Here is a 19,102-nt window from a genome sequence, read left to right on the forward strand (position 1 = left end):
CCTGTGCTACAGCGACTATCACGGCGTGTCCCCGAAGACTGTGTCACCATTACGTTAATGATGGCTTCTTGATGATTCAGGGGGAAATAAGTGTTTTTTTTTTTTTTCTCTTAGGTAGTGGTCACTTTACTTGAAGGGATGGAAAGCATCTCAGGAAACACACTCTTGGGAGCACTGTGTGTGTGTGTGAGGATGTTTGTGTGCTGATTTGCAGCACGTGTTTGCGTGCATGCTCGTGCACTTGTGTGTGTGTGTGTTTGTATGTGTGTGTGTGTGTCTGTCAGGTTTCCTGCTGCGCTGTGCGGCTGGGAGCCCTAGCAAGGGTAAAATTCCATTCTCTCGGCGGAGCAGCATTCTGCATGAGCCAATTCCCAGGAGACACTGCTCTGCATGTCCTCCAGACAGCCAAGCTGAGGCACAGGCTCAGGCTCGCTTATTAACTGACCTGGGGGGGGCGGTGGTGGTGGAGGAAGAGGAGGAGGAGGTGGGAGGAAGGAGGGAGGAAGGGGTGGAGGTGGTGGGGGGGGGGGGGGGGGGGGCAGAGATGGAGAATGGAGGAGGAGGAGGTGGTGAACGAGAGGAGGAGGAGGAGGAGGAGGAGGGGGGGAAGGGTGAGCCCAGGGAGGCAGGAGGAGGCGGTGGGTGAGGAGGGAGAGGGGGGGGGTGGAGGGTGTTGGGAATTATGGGTTTGTGTGTGTGCATGTGTGTGTGTGTCCGTGAATTTGTGCGCGTGTGTATGAGTGTGTGCGTGAGTCTGAGTGTGATCAGGGGTGATGGGTTGTGGGGATACGAGCGTGCGTGTGTGTGTGTGTGTGCGCTCTCTCGTGTGTGTGTGTCTGTGTGTGTGGGTGTGTGTGTGCGTGTGTGTGTGCGCTCTCATGTGTGTGTGTGTGTGTGTGTGTGTGTGTGTGTGTGTGTGTGTGTGTGTGTCAGAGGCAGAACTGGTTGAAAATATTAACTCTTTGCTCGCTGGGCTGCTTTTGCTGCAAAAAATTCAGCTTAAGAGAAAGAGCAGTGTGGATGTCTAACAAGCCGCTGTGTGTTTGTGTGAGTGTGTCTCATACGTGGACGTGTGTAGCCACCTTGTTAATCTGCAGGTTTCACAAAAGCCTGGTTAATCACTTTAAATATGTAAATTGGCATTTTCTGAACTTGGAACTGTGTAATTTAACCGGCTCTGGTAGCTCTCCCATCGTTTTCTCCAGTTTTCTAACCATGGGCTCAGTAATGGCTTCACGTCGTGTCACTTCACCACCAGAGTTTAGTTTATTGGTGCAAAACGTGATTTTAAACTCCACCTCTGCGCACACAGCCTTTTTCCTGAAGTGGAGCTAAATGCCTCCACTTCCTGTATTAATCTATTTACATTAATTTGTCATCCCTGCGTGCAAATATTAGTTTTTAGTTTTGTGTGTCTTCCCATAATTGCTTCACACGACTGTGAGACTCATTTATCACCAGTGTGAGGAAATAGCATAATTGAAAAGTGCTTTTCAATTACAATTTGTTTAACTTAAATAATGAAATAAAATATGGCGCTTCAAAGTTTTTACTTCTTTTTTTTAAATTTATTATTATTATTCCATCCAGCAGCAGAGAGGAAAAGAGAGAAAGAGAGAGAGAGCAAGAGAGAGAGACGGAGAAAAAAATCACTCACGGCAAAATGCAAATGAGCCTGGAAGCTATTACGATGCTAATGAGATTCTACCATAGAAGTTGCTGCTCCGGCATCCGGGGTTTATTTCATCCATATTTGGAAAACAGTTGTGTTCTCAAAATAGGGGACACACTTCCCGGTGTTCACGGTGCAGTTAGTGAGTTGTGACTCTGTCCACGTGACGCTGGGACGCGGTGAGACAGGAGAAGCATCAGGCTACTTTTAGTTTTTACTCAGCAGAATACAGGGGGGTTTATTTGCCGGCTCCACATTGTGTTTCACTCTGAAGCTCTGCTCTATTTTTAGCAGATCTGCCGTTTCATCATCTGCTTGTCAATCACCGGCGAGCTGCTTTTATTAATAACACTATCAAACTCTTCCCCTCGCAGCTTCAGAATATCACAAACATCCTGCGTGTCGGCACATGTTCCCTCTCAGAAAGAGAAAGGCAAATGAGTGTGATTGTTTACACCGGCAGCAGGCACATCAAACACGGCTACAACTTTATGTTTTCACGCTCCGCTGTGAAACAGGATAAGGCATGTTCCCGGGATCTCTCCAACAGGAGCGGCATCGGTGCGTTCAGGTGCAAAACCTGTAGCACGGCTGCCATGGGTGTGTGGTTTGTGCGCTAAAGGCAGGCAGGTAGGTACGTAGGGAGATAGGGTATGTTACCATAGTAACACCAAGAGGGAACCCAGCAGAAGCAGAGTGTCTATATGTGTCCTGACCCATTTCCATTCTCATCCACAAGTGTTTTGTCTCCCTCACCTTGCTGTTTCACAACTAAAAGCACCTCTCCTTCCTCATCCTTGATGCGTTTGCTGCATTTAACAAATGGTGGAGGCTGGAAACATGCTGCGAAACAGGCAGGATCCAACGCTGCGAACTCTCCTTGGTGCTTTTGTTTTTTCCCCGTTCAGTGCGATTCGATTCTATTCAACTTTATTGTCCCTGAGGGTACAATAAAAAGCGCCGATATGAACAGGAACAAAACTTGAATGTAGAAAAGTAGTGAAGTCGTCAATTAGGAACATTTTCTCACAGAGAACGCAGAGCGGAGATTCACTAATTATCAGCTGCAAAATAAAGGCTCACCTCACATTGTTAATTCTGTCACTTACTGAACTCAACCTGCTGCAAAAAAGGACAAAACGCACATTTGGCGATGAAGGTCAGAGGAGGAAACACAAAGCTGCAGTGAAAAGACGATAACTGGTCCGTTCAGTCAAAGATCATCAGTGATTAACTTGTAAAACAGCGTTAATAGGCTGAGCGGCATTCTTCAGATGTGAGCTGTGATCTGTGCCGGTTGAACTGGACCAGTTATGAGGAGGCGTCCACAACAGAAACACTCATTTTAATTTCTCAGTGGGACGCAGCTCAGTTCAGAACCCGACTGATCAGCTTTTAAAACGATTAACAGTTGAAAATAAAGCAGCAACAGACAAGTTTGAACCTCAAATTATGTTGTGACATGATTCCACCATGTTTGTGGTGAGAGGAATTTTTCTATTCCAGCCGCTGCTTTTGTTTTTAACTCTGTGTCCCGGAGCAACGAACAGTTTATGTGATTCAACGTGCTGAGACAACTCTCTCCTTTTAATTGCTGCTCTTTTAATTTCCTTTCTTTTTCTATTTCTGTTGAGCACATTGTTGCTTTGCCAAGGAAAGTGCCCCTTAAATAAAGTTTATTATTACCATATATATTTAATATATACGTTTGGCATCACCACAGATGGGATTTATCGTGAACATTTTACAGTTCAAGGTTTTTTACGACTTAACAAACATGTAAGTTCACAACATCTCCTCGTCATGTTAATAGAAAACGTAACGCTGATGCAATTGCACTTCCTGCAGAGCATGTTTCTATTCACTGAACGCTGGACATTTTCCAGAAGGGTTTTATGAAAGAACGCAAATGTGAGACCTTTTCATGAAGAGGGCGGATGTCGAGGTCAGGAGCAAAACTGTGAATTCATACGTTGCGTTCTGCCTCCTGCTGCTCTGCTCAGGCTCCACCTCTCGCCTGGATGTTCCGGACATTTCCCCCGTTGTTGTGAACACGTCGGACTCGGACCGTCTCCTGCTGCGTCCCTCCCATGTGAAAGACCAACTCCAGAAAATGTCCAGACCCAATTTTCCAGATATTTTCCGGAGCTCATGTCGGAAAATGGCTCCTGAGCCGGGGGATCTTTTCTTCTTGAGTTATTATTATTTTATTTCATCTGTGAATACTTTCCAGTTTCTCCCCCCCCCCCCGTCTGTGGCACCGCGTCCTGATGTAAATCTTTAAAAGCTACTCACAAACACAGAGCCATCGTTTAGAAGAAGCTCCATCATTTCTCTTCCACTCTTTTTAACATTAAGATATGGGGAATGTTTTCGGGAATATCTGATCTGGAATAATGAATTAATCTTTGCTCTAATTAAGGGATTGATATCTATGAGTTTTTTGTAATATGGTGCAGCTCGGGGGTGCTGGGCCTTGGTGAAGGTATCTGCCTTTCATTCATTATGTTTGGGTTTAAAGTGAATCGTCATCCGAGACTGAAAAAACCCTAATGTTCTGTTGGTCGTGGTCACAGAGACACACATGACACCACCAGCGCAGCCTCGCACGTGTTGTTCCTGTTTACAACCCTCTGTACAATGCAACCACGTTAATATTGAAATCTGTTAAATGAGCTGTTCTCTTCCATGTATTGTATTGCAGCCACACTCGAGTGGTAAGCGCTTTAGGCGGCAACCAAATCCTGTTAGAAATGTCAATTGAAAAGGTCTTGAGATATTAAAAATGTAGTTTTTAATTAAAGGTTTATTAATAGATTTTTCAAACTTTTTTTTTTAATTACCCGACCAGATGCCTGAGGCATTTGGATTACAACTTTTATCTCACTCGATTCAGACTGCCTCTCCCCATTCAGCCATTTTGGATTAAAAGTCAGACTTCATAAATGCTGTTCATTAATTCCCAGTGTGGGCAGTTAATGTGTGATTCGGGTTGTAACGTTGCGGCTCGTCTGAGTGTGTATTTATTTTTAGATTCTTGTGGCTACTTTGCAGCCCTGATCTGTCACGGAGGAGCACGTGGAGGAATCTCAATCAGTATGCACAAAGCGTCTGGAGCCAAAACTCTACATGTCACAGTACGTGTGGTTGTTGACATGTGTTGCATGGAACACACTCCAAATATTTAATGACACACAGGACATGACAATGTGTTATTTAATGCAAAGCTACATACAAAAATTCTGTTTGTGTTTATGTTCATCTAATATTGAATGTAAAAGCAAGACAATTAAATCACAAATGAATTATGGGCAATTTGTGAGAATTGATTCTACATCATTTTCCTCATTACTGGATTCAACACTTTCACCTCAATTAAAAGCGCAGGTAGACACAAGCAGTCCAGGTGTATCCTCACGGGGCTCCTGGAGGGAACCGCACAGTACGTAGAAGCACATATTATATAAGGTGAAAAAATACATATATATAACTGTGTCTTGTCGTTTGTTGTTTTTTGACACCATCGCTGGACGACGCTAAAAAATTGGAGATTCTCACGTTCTGCACACGGTGGCTTTGAGTCTGACGTTTAAAACGAGCACTTTGCATCGTTATTGAACTCAATAAAAGTCAATGGCACGTTGGTAAATCGGTGAAATTGTAGCATGGACTGAGACCGCAGCAGACGAAGCAGCGAGTATTTCCCCATTTTGCTTTAATCTGAAATGTTGCCTCTTGGTTTTCTAAGCAGCCTGGTATGAAGATGCTGTCATTAGCGCCATCGACCAGCGGCAACACAATCAATACGGTATTAGGAAAACATACTTAACATAAAATAGACTGTTTACAAGAGCTCAGCATAACTCTTCAGTTTTAGATCGTAGGCTGACTCCCAGGAGTGAGACCAAATTGTCTTTATCGCCCCCTGGTGGCTGGCTGCAGTACAGGTCATCCTCATTACTTTTTTCCCCAAACATGATTTCTGTCGTTTTAGATCGTTCTTATCACACAGATGTTTATTATACGTCTTCATGTTTCTGTTACGTTTGGTTTTAATGACTATATTTGATGCTATCGATACCTCGGCTCCGCCTCTGCGCCAGCTGGCTCCAAAATGACGCCCACAGTCCAAGATGGCTGCACCAGTATCCGGGATATTTTGACTTCAATGTGTAAAACAGTCGGAAGTAGAGAAGAACACCGAATATATTTATTTGTTTAAGCCAAGGTCAGTCTGAGTGAAAACAGTTTTAACGCTGAATATATCGACCCTCATCTGAAATCACCTCTTTGTATGAAAACAGGCGATGCAGCGTTGGCGTTTTATCTGATCTGCGTGAATTGTTCCATGCATGTGAACAATGGATGTGACTGGAGGGTTCCGTCAGTATTTGGGACGTTCGTGTTTCATATGATTAAAATATACACATGTCTACATTTGTCTTTATTCACATCATTCTTCATCCCACATTTACAAACCATCAGGTGGACACTGGATATGACAACAACAGACTTTCCTCATGGATCAGCAACTGTGAATTAAAACACACACATCAAAACAATGCATCAACTTTAAGGGCAGAAACACACACACACACAATGCAACACATGCACATGCACATGCACACACGAGATCTGACTTGAACTTTGCAAGAATGCACAACTGAGTGTGGGTCTTAAGGGAACAGGAAACGACTTCCCTCCTCCCCCCTTCAATCCTGCTCCACCACCACCACCACCACCCTTCCTCCCATCCTCCCCTCGCTTCCTCCTCCTCCTCCTCCTCCTCTTTGCTATAGCAGAGAAGCAGGCAGGCCAACTTGCAGAGTGCAGCTCAGCCTCGGCAGCGGCTGCTTCCCACTGGGGGTCTTTCGGAGAGCATCGCACTCCCATGTGCGCTGCCGTGCCCGCTGGATGTTGAGATCGCGCCGTGCGCCTCGCCAGGAGCCACCATGTCCACCCCGACCCAAGACCCGTTCTACTCGTCTCCGTTCGGACCCTTCTACCGGAGACACTCGCCCTACATGGTCCAGCCCGAGTATCGGATCTACGAGATGAACAAGCGGCTGCAGGCGCGCACAGAGGTGAGGAGACACGGTCCCGAGTAGAAGTCGCGGTGCCGGGCACACGGGAGCGGAGCCGGGAGGGGGGTGGGGGGGCCGTGGAGGTCCCGGTGCCGGGAGGTGGGCAGGGATGTGGGGCTGAGGGACGGGGCTCGGGTCGGTGTGAGGGTCCGTCGGTCCGGAGATGTGATGTGATGCCAAAGTGCCAAACATTCCAGAGGTGGAAGTAAACGGACTCTGAATATCCACCTCTGGTCCAGATGTGTTGGGATGAGTCTTTGAATCTCTCATTTGTGGGAAGAGATGATTTACACGTGGCCAATTAAGTTGTTTTGACTTCACGACTCGAGTCCCCTCCTCTGACAGGAGCTGAGGGATCCACCTGAAGTGGACCCGGTTGTTCCAAAAAGTCCCAAATCCAATGATTCTGCACCGGAACACAGGCAATAATCCGTTTTTAAAGGTCTTAATCTGACATTCACCTTGATATGAAATTAAGATTGAGACAGTGAGATGAATCCACATGATGAGTTAAATGTAAAAGGAGAAGCTGGTTCCAGTCTGACCAGGCTGCAGAGACTGAGGCAGACTGACCTTTTCTCTGTGCTTTCAATGCATTTGCACACATTTACATGTCACCTGTTTTTTTTTTTTTACACATTTGCATACTGTGCGTGGTTGATTAGAGAAATGCAACAGTTCACGTCGAACAAGCCCAACAGGAACACACAGAGTTGTTCCCCAGACACTTGTGTTGTAGAGCTTCAGGAGCTTCATCCGCATGATTCATCCCTCTGTGTCTGCATGAACTTTCCTCAATGAGAGTCATGATGGTGGTGATGATCAGAATGGGACTGTGAACTCACTTCATGACAGTTTTCCCTGATGCTTCACTGAGTGGCGTGCACGTGTCTCTCAGCCTGAACCCTTCTGCTGATCCCACTGGGAATCGTACAACAAGCATCTGTCTCCGGCATCTGTTCACGAATGTGTAAACTTGCAGATTAAAAAGTTCATTCATCGAGCTGCGAGACGTCTTTTCAGAGGAACGTCATCGAAATCCAGGAAATAAGCATCTTTCAACAGTTTTCCTGTTTGTAGCTTTTATGGCTGCAACTATAAGGATTATGAATAATTAATCTGCCAATTATATTCTCAATCAATTGATTGATCGTTTGATCTTTAGTGTCCCAGCAATTAACCAATCACCTCTTAACATGTCTTGATTTGTCCCAAACCTGAACATAGATCCACATTTATATAACAAAAGATGAAGAAAAGCAGATTATTCCCCTTTGAAAAGATGGAACCTGTAAAATGTGCTGTCATTAGTTTTAAAACACAGTTGCTTCTAAATTTTGTATCAATCGAACCCATCATTTCATCTCTAATATTCTAAATAATTGGTTGCTGTTGGACTCTTTTAGGAATTGTGCCCCCGTCTAGACATAAAAAATGGAGGAGTTTTGGAGGAATATGTCCATTAAATGATTTAATGAGACATTTTTTGGTAAATCTTATTCTGGAACCAGACTCCAGCTGAGTTACTGCGGCAGCTCGCCGAGCGATGCTGACTTTCCCGAGGAGAAACTTGCAACTTGAAGCAAACCAAGGCGATGTTGCTGAGATGCAACGGCCCGGTCTGATGCATTATTCATACACAGCGGTCCAGGCCCCGGCGGACCTCAACTCCCGTACCACACATACCCCGACACCGAGTGCAATCACCATGCACGCTCACACACACACACATGCACACGCACGTACACACACACAGACGTTATAAGACGTATGTGCTTGTGTTAACTTAACAGCAAAGAAACAAACACACCACATGGATAAGATACAGTTTAAACTATTATCTTCATCTCCTCAGTCTAAATGATATAATTGCATGATAATATAATTAGTTTTTTGTTCCCCTTGGTGTTCATGTCCTCGTCTCCCTCGTCTTTTCCTTTCTTTCCTCGGCAGCCACACAGTCCATCGTCTCCTTGGCGATGTGGTTATTGTTTGATTAAAATGCAGGTGGCGAATATAATGAGGAAGAAGTAGGGGAAATAAATGGCTGGAGTTTTTTGCAAATTGTTTGCATCCAGATGCACCGTGCAACCGAGTTCAGCCTTTTCATGAAATTATATAGTGATTATCCTCATGAATGCAAAGCTGCAGCCGTGAATTTACACAAAAAAACCCACTGTGTGTATAGAAACAGAGATTGTGAGGCAAAGAGAAAGTATTGTAGCAGAAATCTGCTCGTTGCAGAGCTTGATTGTACGTTTCCCCTGTGAAACAGACGTATTGAAGCTGTTTCCTTCCTGTAAATTGAGGTTAGGTGTTGGTCCCTTAATGATGATGTGAGCCTGAGGGGTCATTCGGCTGCTGCTTCTATCACCGAGCCGCTGCCGACTTTAAAAGTCAGCTCGCACTTAGAAACAAGACTGTGTCGGCATCAGCGCACGGGTCAGGATGGTGTTGTTATAAAAACAGGAAGTTTGGCCTGTTTCTTTACACACACACACACAGACAGACACTCACACACACACACACTTAAAGACACTCACACACACACACACAAACACACTAACACACACACACACACACACACACACACACACACACACACAGTATAGATAGCTGGACTCTCCTGCTGGATGGTTCTTTAATATTTCATCAAGGTTTTTGCTGCTAGCAGTGGTTGCAGATCCATATCCACGTTTTGTATTTGCTAGCTTGGCAGTGAGCTGATGCTACACGGAAGTATCAGTTTAACAAAGACAGTTGTGACGATATATTACAATAATGTTTTGTCGACAGACAGTATGATGAAAATTATTCCAACAATAACTAAATGTTTTTAATTTTATACTTTTTTCTGACCCCTTTAAAAACTCATATGGAGAGATGAACTAATGTGGTAAAAAAATACAAACAAACATACGTTATCATTAAGTTTTGTTCTTGCACAAACTAAGGAAATCGATTGATATGTTAACTGCATGAAAAAAATATAGTTATTTGTTTGTCGATAAGCAAGAGACCAACAAACAAATAGAAAAATCTACAGTATCTTTTCTTGCATAGTGATGCAACTTAAGTTTGATCTTAAACTTTCTATCCGACCAGTTATTAGCTAATTCTGCACTTTTTAGGATTCTGGAGGCTGTTGCTGCCTTAATATTTCTGTCAGCACCAGACACAGTTAAAGACTCAGTTCAGTTGTTTTTAGATCTCGAACAGAAGCGTTATTTTCTGTGTCAGACTCCTAAAGAAGTTTAAATTCCTACTTTTATCCCATTCATTCATTAATCAAGTTAAAAGTAACAACTTCCAAGTTCAAACAAGGTTTCATGTGTATAGGATTTAGTAGCATCTAGTGGTGACGTTGCAAATTGCAGCCAATAGACTCCATAGAGGAGGACCCACTTAAATAAAAAGGGTTTATTTTTAAGTAAAATCCTTTTATTCTTCGTTTCAGGTGATTATTCACAAATAAAAACATAATTATGAATATTTTATTCCATTTCTTCTGATGATGTAAATCCTCCTTTATCCAACACACTGGACCTTTAAGTTGTTCCAGCTGTTTGTAACGATGGCTGAGGCTTTGAATCTTGAAATCCTTTGACCTGCCCTCACGTCTTTTTGGTATTTAACTGTACAGAGGAACACAGAGAGCATCTCAAACAAATCCAAAGGAAATCACAACAACAGTGACTTCTTCTGTTGTGTTATTTAGTGTGAAGGGATGTAACAAAGCCATTATTCTACTGGGTTTGTTGTTACGTTTTGTTGATCCAGTCAGAACGATTTGAAGCCTGCAAACAGAAAGTCTTGTCAGAATTATCACCCGAGTAAAGATGCATAATGTGGTGAAGGAGCTGCCATTGTTGAGCATAAGAATAGCTCGCAGTGTACTTAACACGGTGCTGGCTGGCAGGCCATCCGAGCCAAATGACTCACTGTAGCTCTCGTCATTCGGGGTATTTTTCTAACAGGGGAGCTGACTAAGCCTCGATATGACACCGTGTTTTAGAAAAGTCGACTGAAGTCACTCTCCTGTTAGAGACTCCTCCATTTGTCTTATTCATGAGTGTGCTTTTGAATCTGCTTGGCTGGTGGTGCCGCTCGCACTGAGGCGCAGGACTCAAGGACTTGACACTTGCTGGAGACTGACTTGCCCCCAAGAGGAAGCTATAATCTGTAGGAGTTAAATAACAAGGTGTCGGAATCAAGTGTGCTTTCACTCTTTTTGATTTTAAAATATCTTGTACACGGTTGTTTGTGTGGAGAAGATACTTAATTCATCTCTTGATTCATTTTAAGAGTTTGAGAATTTAGCTTCACCAGGGCGGACACTCCCTCAGATGCTCCAGTGCCATTACAGACGGTTTAAAGTACAGTTCAGTGTATTACAGAGGTTGCTTATGATGTTTCGTGGTTCATTTGATCGTCTCAGACCAATATCCCCGTCCCACTTTCTTCTGAACCAAAGTCACGCCTATAAATGTCTTGTTTTGTCTGAGCAGCACTCGGAAAGCCAAACATGTTCCAACTACAATCATATAAAACAGAGAAAATCTTTAAATCCGCACTGTAGAGAAGCTGGTTGGAGTTTGTAATCTGCAGATTATTCTCTCCAGGAATCATTTAATCAGTCAAATGTCAAAAAAATACTCAAAGGTCATAATTTTTTCCTGATCTGAAATTCCTAGAGTCCAAGTTTCCTTTGTTACATGTCGTCAAACCGGTTGTTCAAAACTCAAAGACATGTTGAGATGTCAAAGACAGCTCCCACTTATTTAGAAAGAGAGAAATCATTTATTTAAATAGTTGCTGATACATTTTCTGAAGATTGACTCTTGGATTAATCACCTAATCCCCTCAGATGCACTATAGTGTCGGTGAGATCAGGGCAGTGATTCATTATTTTCACAGTTAATCTTTCAGATATATTTTCTCTAACAAATCAATGAACTCGTTTATCTTACGAAAGTCAGACAATATTCAAAAGTCGCACAATTTCCTGAAGATCAAGGTGAATTTCTTACAAAAATACAGACAATAGCCCAAAGACATGAAATTTACTGTCACACAGGCTGAAGAAAAATGACAAATCCTCACAATTAACAAGCTGAAAAAAATCACTCGATCATTATTGATAATTAAACTAACCGTTCATAGGAATATTGATTTAAGTTGTGCAATTCATTATTAATCTGAAGATTGCTTTTTCGCGAATAATCAATGAATTGCACTAAAAAGTCACAGTTTCTTAAAGAACGAGGTTTGGACTTTAAACAACTTGTCTTGTGCAACAAACATTTGAAAAACACAAAGTAAGAAAAGCAGCGAATTCTCACAACTCAAATCTGAAAATTCTAGAATGATGGAAAATTGTTTTCTGATTTTGAAAGTCAAGAAATCAACCATGTTTACATTTGAGAGAAGTCGATTGTGATTTAAATCATTAACACTGATGACGTTTTGCCTCCAGATTCCGCTGTAGATGGAAATGATCTCATGTTATTTACTTAAGACCCAATAGCAAAAGGATTAAGTCTATTTCTAGGGGCCTCTTTCTCTGAAGCTTGCTGAGGGAACCGGTTTTTTTCGCTCTCACCTGCCCTGCACTCAGAAATAAGAAGGAATAAAAGGACACAGTGGGACCTGTGTGTGTTTGTCTGGGATCAGCGCTCACCTTTGAACTGATAACTGTGCTGCAGCTTAAACAGCCGTGCCCCTGTCATGACTCCAGGTCTGTTTCTATCTCAACCTTATTACCTCGCTCCATTCATACTTATTACCTGCCCGGCTGTATTCCTGCACCGGGCTGACTGCTATCCCATTACCTTCGTTTTACACACGCGGACCCGCTGTGACCTGGCAATCTAAACAGGCTTCGATGTGGATTTGATGCCGTGCATACGGTTGTGACCACATTGTTTCTGTGCTGTCAATTGGAGAGGAGGCTAAGGGGGGGGGGATACTGGCCCCGGCGTACTCAGCTGCCGGCGTGCGGCGCGGAGATGATTTGTGGGGGAATTTGACACTTAAGCGTATGCAAATGAGACGGCGGATTAACATTCAGAGGAGGAGCTTGGTCGACCTCAGCCGGTGTAAGGGCCATTAGCATAGGAGACATTAATATTCAGCGGCAGAGAGCGGGGACACAGAATAACACTGTAAGTAACACTACAACACACGGGGTTGAAACAGAAGGAAAACAAAAGCATTTTAATGGAGGCACCGTAATAATACCCAGAGGGCCGCGGCGTTCAGGAGCCTCTGCTGCTGACAGTGTGTCTAATGGTCACAAGCTTCCTCAGCAGATACACACACGCAATCAGCCGCAGTGATTGGCGGCCCATTCATTGTATTCTCGCATCCACGGCACATAGTTAGTCTCATTCTCATTATTCAAATGGGCCCACAGACCTGAGTCAGAACTGGAGTGTTCATTATGGCACAATCCCTTGTTCCTGTCAGGGGCAAAGTGGATCTGTTCCCCCCAGCGCTACATGTCAGATTGACATGAATAGGCTTATGATGTAGAGGTCAAGTTGGCTCTGAGCCGTTAGGTTCGTCGAGGAGGATTAAAGATGAGCCACCGAGGCACCGGGAACTCAGCGGGAGATTCCTCTTCTAGTCGGAATCTGCGTTTAACTTCACAAGGCGTGAAAATGGACAATAATTATTGTTCTTGTCGTGAAAATTATCTAAATATGATTTCTCCCTTAATTGTCGGTAAATTGAGATAAATGTCCACAGTGACTCAGAGCCCGGGGCTGAATTAATTTATTTGTGTTGCACAACAAACTGAGATAAAGAAAAAGCCGCAAATCTTTACAGTTGACAAACGAGAACCAACAATGTTTTGGCCTTTTTAAAACAGTGAAAATAATAATAATGATAAGAATAAGAATAATATATTCATTTTTATGGCACTTCTCAGAGTTACAAAGTGCGTAACAAATAAAAACCCAGTCACAGAAGAATAACAATAAAAACATTAAACTAAAAGTTTAAGCATGACCAGCGATAACAATAATAAAAACTAGAATTAGGTCAAATTTAAAAATGCGTTTCCAAATCTTTTGACCATAACTTCCTCTGGACTCAGTAAGAGTTCATGTGTGTGAGTGCTTTGTAGCGTGTGGGGAGGGGGGGGGGGGGTTCTGCAGCGTGTCGAAGAGTAATTACCACACAGGTGTTGAACATCACGCCATCCTTATCTGAACCATTACTGATTTATCTAGCATCAGGGAACACAAAGCCACTGGAGGTTTGTCACTGAAAGGACTTCGAGTGCCTCACACCTCAGGTTTATTCACTTTTCTTGATAAATTACACTTTTTATATGAATTATTGGAAATGTTTTAAGCAGAATGTGGGTGTGGTCAAAGGGTAGCATCATTATTTGCAGTTTAAATCCTCCTCTGTGATGTTGCATCTCTATAAATAAGAAAGCAGCCGCTGACTGGACGGTGTTGACTTTAAGATGTCAAATACATTTGAAATTAAAGTTGATTTTCATTCAGAATAATGACGGTTACTTCATGGACATGTTAAATTCTTCTTCCCACATGTAAACAACACACAATAATTCTTAAGCGAGTCAATGTGTTATTAACGTGGATTCACTGACTAAACAGTGTTATTCCTTATTTGTGTTGTTTGTGTCTGTCGTTATTTACAGACCTGGCATACGTACAGACGTCTGGTTCTGTGGCGTGTGCTCGGAGCCCCTCACATTAAAAACAAGAAGAAAAAAAATACATATTTTCATGTTTTCATAATGCTGCCAGTCAGTGAAAGGACTGAATCACATTATCTTCTGCTTTAACTCCCTGCCAACATCCCCCACGCTAAATTAAAGAATAATGCTGCTAAAAGGTGAGCGGGCAGCCGGATAGTTTCAAAAGGGAAAAGAGAGAAACCTTATCCCCCAGAATGCTGTGGTCAGAGCGGAATATCTTTACCTGTTTATCGTTTTACTTCCTCAAAAAGCTTCTGTTGGGGGTAAAATAATTAAATAGAAACAGAAAAAGTGAAACGATAATATATTTATAATAAAGTATTTGCAAAAATTGCAGTTTTCTTGTTTAGAGGTAAATTCATTCCAGGACAGTTGCATATTCACAGGTTAAAACACTGGATGGTCTAATTCCTATAGTTTGAAATGACGGTAACTAGTGTTGATTTATACAGACCACAGTGACAGATATTTAGATAACACTATCGAGCTTCGTACCAGAGGTCATTCAGGTCACAAGAGACAACTTCAAATGATCACTGGCTCCACACCAAATGGCAGAAAGATGATTTTGTTTGATTTAGCAAATTCCAGATGTTTTCCTCAGGAGCTGGTGGAGGTAAAATAGAGTGAAAGACTCAATTGCTTTAACTTTTAGAGAAATAATCCAGCAGATGTAAAACTTGTGTCACAAAGTACAACCCGTGTCTCAGGACACTGTCATTCAACAGTTTCACAGCTGTCAGCCCGAAAAGACCATAAATCAAGGCTGGAGCATGTCAGCATCTCTAACTGGTCACATCGATGCTCCCAGACAACACAAGACAAGGGTCCTTCAAAATCGTCTGAACTCAACCTTTGGTTCTTTGTGTGTTAAAAGCTCTGAGTAGCCACCTCCTCCAAAGTCCCACCCCCCGTCCTGACCTGTGAGTGGGTTTTAATTTCAGGTATAAACTGGCGTACCTTTTTATTCTGTCATTTCACGAGGCTCCAGCCTTTAAACTCAAACTCACATATATCGTATTAATGCTATATTCCACATATTCAGTCCAAGAAGTATAAATAACCTCACACAATATAGTCTCACTGTCACTTTGTTGGTCCAGTAATGTCACACTGTACATGTGATGCCCTGAGAGGATGTTTCCATAAAACCATATGAAAAAAAAAAGAAAAGCAAAGACCACTGGTCAGACAATGAGCGTCAGTCCCCTCCAGCAGGAAGCCCGGACAATAGACCCACCTTTTTCCTGGCCCTTTCCCATGGTTCCTTCCAGGCTGCTCTGCGGCTCAGATAACAGGGAAGAGCGACGGGGCCTGTTGTCCGTCTATGTCCTGTTGTTCCCTCTCCCCGATGTGGTAACACCGTCTGTCCTGAAGCAGGGAGGTCACGGGCTGGACCCTCGCATCCAAACAACTTTCATAGGGTTGCTGAAACCCCCCCGGGCGATTGTTTGCATTTGGTCTATTTTAAAACCAGCGTAATGCCCTTTAACGGGATTTTCTACTTGCAAGACCATTTCCAAAGACTTATATTGAAGAATATCTGGTTTTAGCCTGTGTTAAGCGTTGTTTGAACTTTTTAATACACGTCTTTGATATGGTTTTACGATGTTTATGCTCTGTTTTGAATCTCTGTTGTTTATCTCTAATGACGTTTGCTATTTTCATTTATCTGGTTTTCATGCCAACAGTTGTTAACCAGTATTGAATAAATGCCATTAGCTTCTTCTTGAATTTGGTGATAAACATAGACTGTTTACAAAGAAGCATGACGCGTGTAATCTTCCTCCCACTGTATAAAATATGAAACCAGTCTCAGCTGTCAATCAGGATGTTTTTAAAGCATAAAATCACTAATTAAAACCAACTTACCAGAAACACTTGATCGTACATCGGTGTGAAAGGAACTGCTTAAAATGACGGAGACCATCTTTGGGAAGAATGTATGTTTCATCTGCTAACACGGAGGAGGTGGGGTTTATGATGTGTTTATGTGTAATGCCACCAGCCACTAGGGGGCGATTGAGATGATTTGGCTTCAGTTTTTACCACATTTCACGACAATCCATTCTATAGTTGTGGGAACATTTTGCACAAAACCTCCTGGTGTCTTGAACGTCTGTATAAAATACTTTACTGACGGTAAAGCCGGCTTCAATTCTGAGTAAAAACAAACCATTGAAGGTGAAGGAGCATTTTTACCGAGGAGGAAGTCCGGCTTTCAGGTTCCACTTAGCGTGCAGAAAGTTGTGTGACTCCTTACATGCAGCAGAAAAAAAAACAACATTCAAGCTTATAATATTTCATCATTGTGCAGGGAAAAAAAGAAGTGGAGCAGTGGATACAGTGCAGCCGGCGGAGGCACACTGTACTTCACATTCGTTACACCAGGATCCCTGCCTCCTCCGCTCTGAGCTGGTTTCTGGCTGTTTCATCATTTTCACTGATCAGCTGTTTCGCTGTGATGTGGCTTCCTGCGAGACGAACTTCACTGCAACTATTTCTCACCGTGTGGGAAAGTGAAGAGCCGAAACATCAGCAGCACCAGACTCTTTTTGTTTACTTATTTATTTTTAATGTAAGTTTAGTCAGAAAACTCCCGCTGAGCAGTCGTGCTCCTCCTCAGCTTATATGTGATCGTATCCTCCAGGCACGGCTGTGAAGTAACATCGCTTTAGTCAGTTGCAAGCTCTCTGCAAAAAAAAATACATCCTGCGTGTATTCAGGCATCCGCCTCACTGGATTGTCATTGAGCAAGGCACTGAATGCATACCAGCTCCGGGCATTGCATTATGGGAGACTCTGAGTTTATGGCTGCGTCATTCTTCTACTACAGAGAAGATGTAAGTTTACATGGATCAGAGAACATCAGAGTCACCACTGTCGTTCTCACTTGAGATATGAACTGAGCTCCAGATGATAAATAGATTTTACTCTTGAGTCAGTGAATACAACAATAAGAAAGGTTATATACAGTGAGGCAGCACTATAATATATCATAATTTAGATATTATAGCTTCAGTTAAATTCACCAATTATTAACAAAACATATTTATTTATTTGTCGGTTTGGTTCACAATTTTCAGATTTTCCCAAACCCTACCAATATTTAGTTATAATTAAAAACACAATGTGTGAAGAAACCATTAAAAGGTCATAAGATGAGTCGAAAAAGTAATTTTTAAAGTTAAATTTAATAATACTTTCTTCATCGCCTCCAATCAGTTGATGAAATAAAGTTAAACTTGTTAATTTTGCTTCTATTCATCATAAATTTATTCCACATTTTACTCAAACAAAAGTTAGTTTTAAGTATATTCAGACATTTGCAATATTACAAAGAAACTAATGAGGATATTTTGATAATACTCTGAAGCATTAATATAAATATTTGATGCAGCAATTCGATTAACACTAACCGTGGTTGTGTTCTTAATTACTCTCCTCACCTCGACCAGCGCGGCCCCATCCGTCACCGTGACGATCCACAGGTGAGGGTGGTGCTCACCCAGCGGAGCACATTCAGCCCAACTGAACTATATCAGTGGATTTGATGAAATCCGGTATTGATCGAGCTCCTTGTTAAGCTGTGGGAGGAAGTGTGCCATGCGCTGATTGTTTATTGGTCTAATTAGCCCAGCGATGGGGATACGGGCCGCGCTGGTAGAGCGGTGTTAGTGTGTCCGAGTCTGAATCCCTCAATTTCCCTTTGATTGTAATTTCTCATGGGAGCAGGGAATGATTGTGTTTTTGCTGCTTTGTCATTCATGCATTTTGTTGTTGTTTTAGTATTTTCCTCCTCATTGATATTTGTTGTCACTTAACACGGTGCCATATTCGTGTGTATCTGACGGTGATATTGACTCTTTGCTGTTTGTGTTCATCGAGCGGAGACACTTTTTAAGTAGCTGTGGACTTTATTGAACCTGTTCAGATCTCACATCTCTTTTCTTTTTATTGATAAAAAGGATGAAAAACCCAATTTAACCAATGTGCAGTTGTGCCATGTTTTCATTTGATATTTGTTTAAACATTTATTGTCGGAGCTCAAAGTTTCCAGATTCCAAGGTGACATCTTCAGAGAGTTTTTACTGACTAACAATCCTGAACCTAAATATGTTTATCATATAAAATAAAGAAAAGCAGTAAACTTCTCATGATCACAGATTAATCTGATTAGATCACAAGTTGATTAACTAGTTAGGAGAAAACAAGCGCGTAAAATAGAGAATATTATAAGAAATGTATGTTTTCTTGTAAAATATTGGAACGTTTTTACCACTTCAGGCCATAAAAATATTCTAAAACTTACATTTTATAGATTCCTAAAGAACTTGCACTGCATAGATATATTAAACTTTTCTTGAATGTATGGGAGTTCAATTTCTTTTCAAAGCGGTGCAACCCAGAGAGTCTCATTTGTCTGTGTGTATCGTGATCAAGGGCACTTCAGCACAACAATGATTTAATTGCTGTTGTGGGATCAGTCCTGCAACCTGCTGGGTGAGAGCCAGCAGACGGAGTGTTGCACACACTCTGCAGTCACTGCTCCTCATGCATGTTTCTCACTCAGCCGCTGTGTATTCACTTTGACCTTTAACCTTTTAC

General features: G+C 42.3%; 1 protein-coding gene across 4 annotated transcripts in view; it reads left to right on the top strand.

Annotated features, from left to right (window-relative positions):
- Nucleotides 1-6,466: 6,466 nt before the first annotated feature.
- The window catches only part of ldb2a (LIM domain binding 2a), an 85,367-nt gene continuing 72,731 nt past the window's right edge, over nucleotides 6,467-19,102 (top strand). For all 4 annotated transcript variants that reach the window (XM_034598432.1, XM_034598433.1, XM_034598435.1 and 1 more), the window contains exon 1: nucleotides 6,467-6,756. In XM_034598432.1, coding sequence (XP_034454323.1) covers nucleotides 6,625-6,756 — 132 coding nt within the window. In that variant the 5' untranslated portion in view covers nucleotides 6,467-6,624. The remainder of the gene's footprint in view (nucleotides 6,757-19,102) is intronic.

Source organism: Hippoglossus hippoglossus, chromosome 10 (assembly GCF_009819705.1).
Source record: "Hippoglossus hippoglossus isolate fHipHip1 chromosome 10, fHipHip1.pri, whole genome shotgun sequence".
Classification (NCBI taxonomy): domain Eukaryota; kingdom Metazoa; phylum Chordata; class Actinopteri; order Pleuronectiformes; family Pleuronectidae; genus Hippoglossus; species Hippoglossus hippoglossus.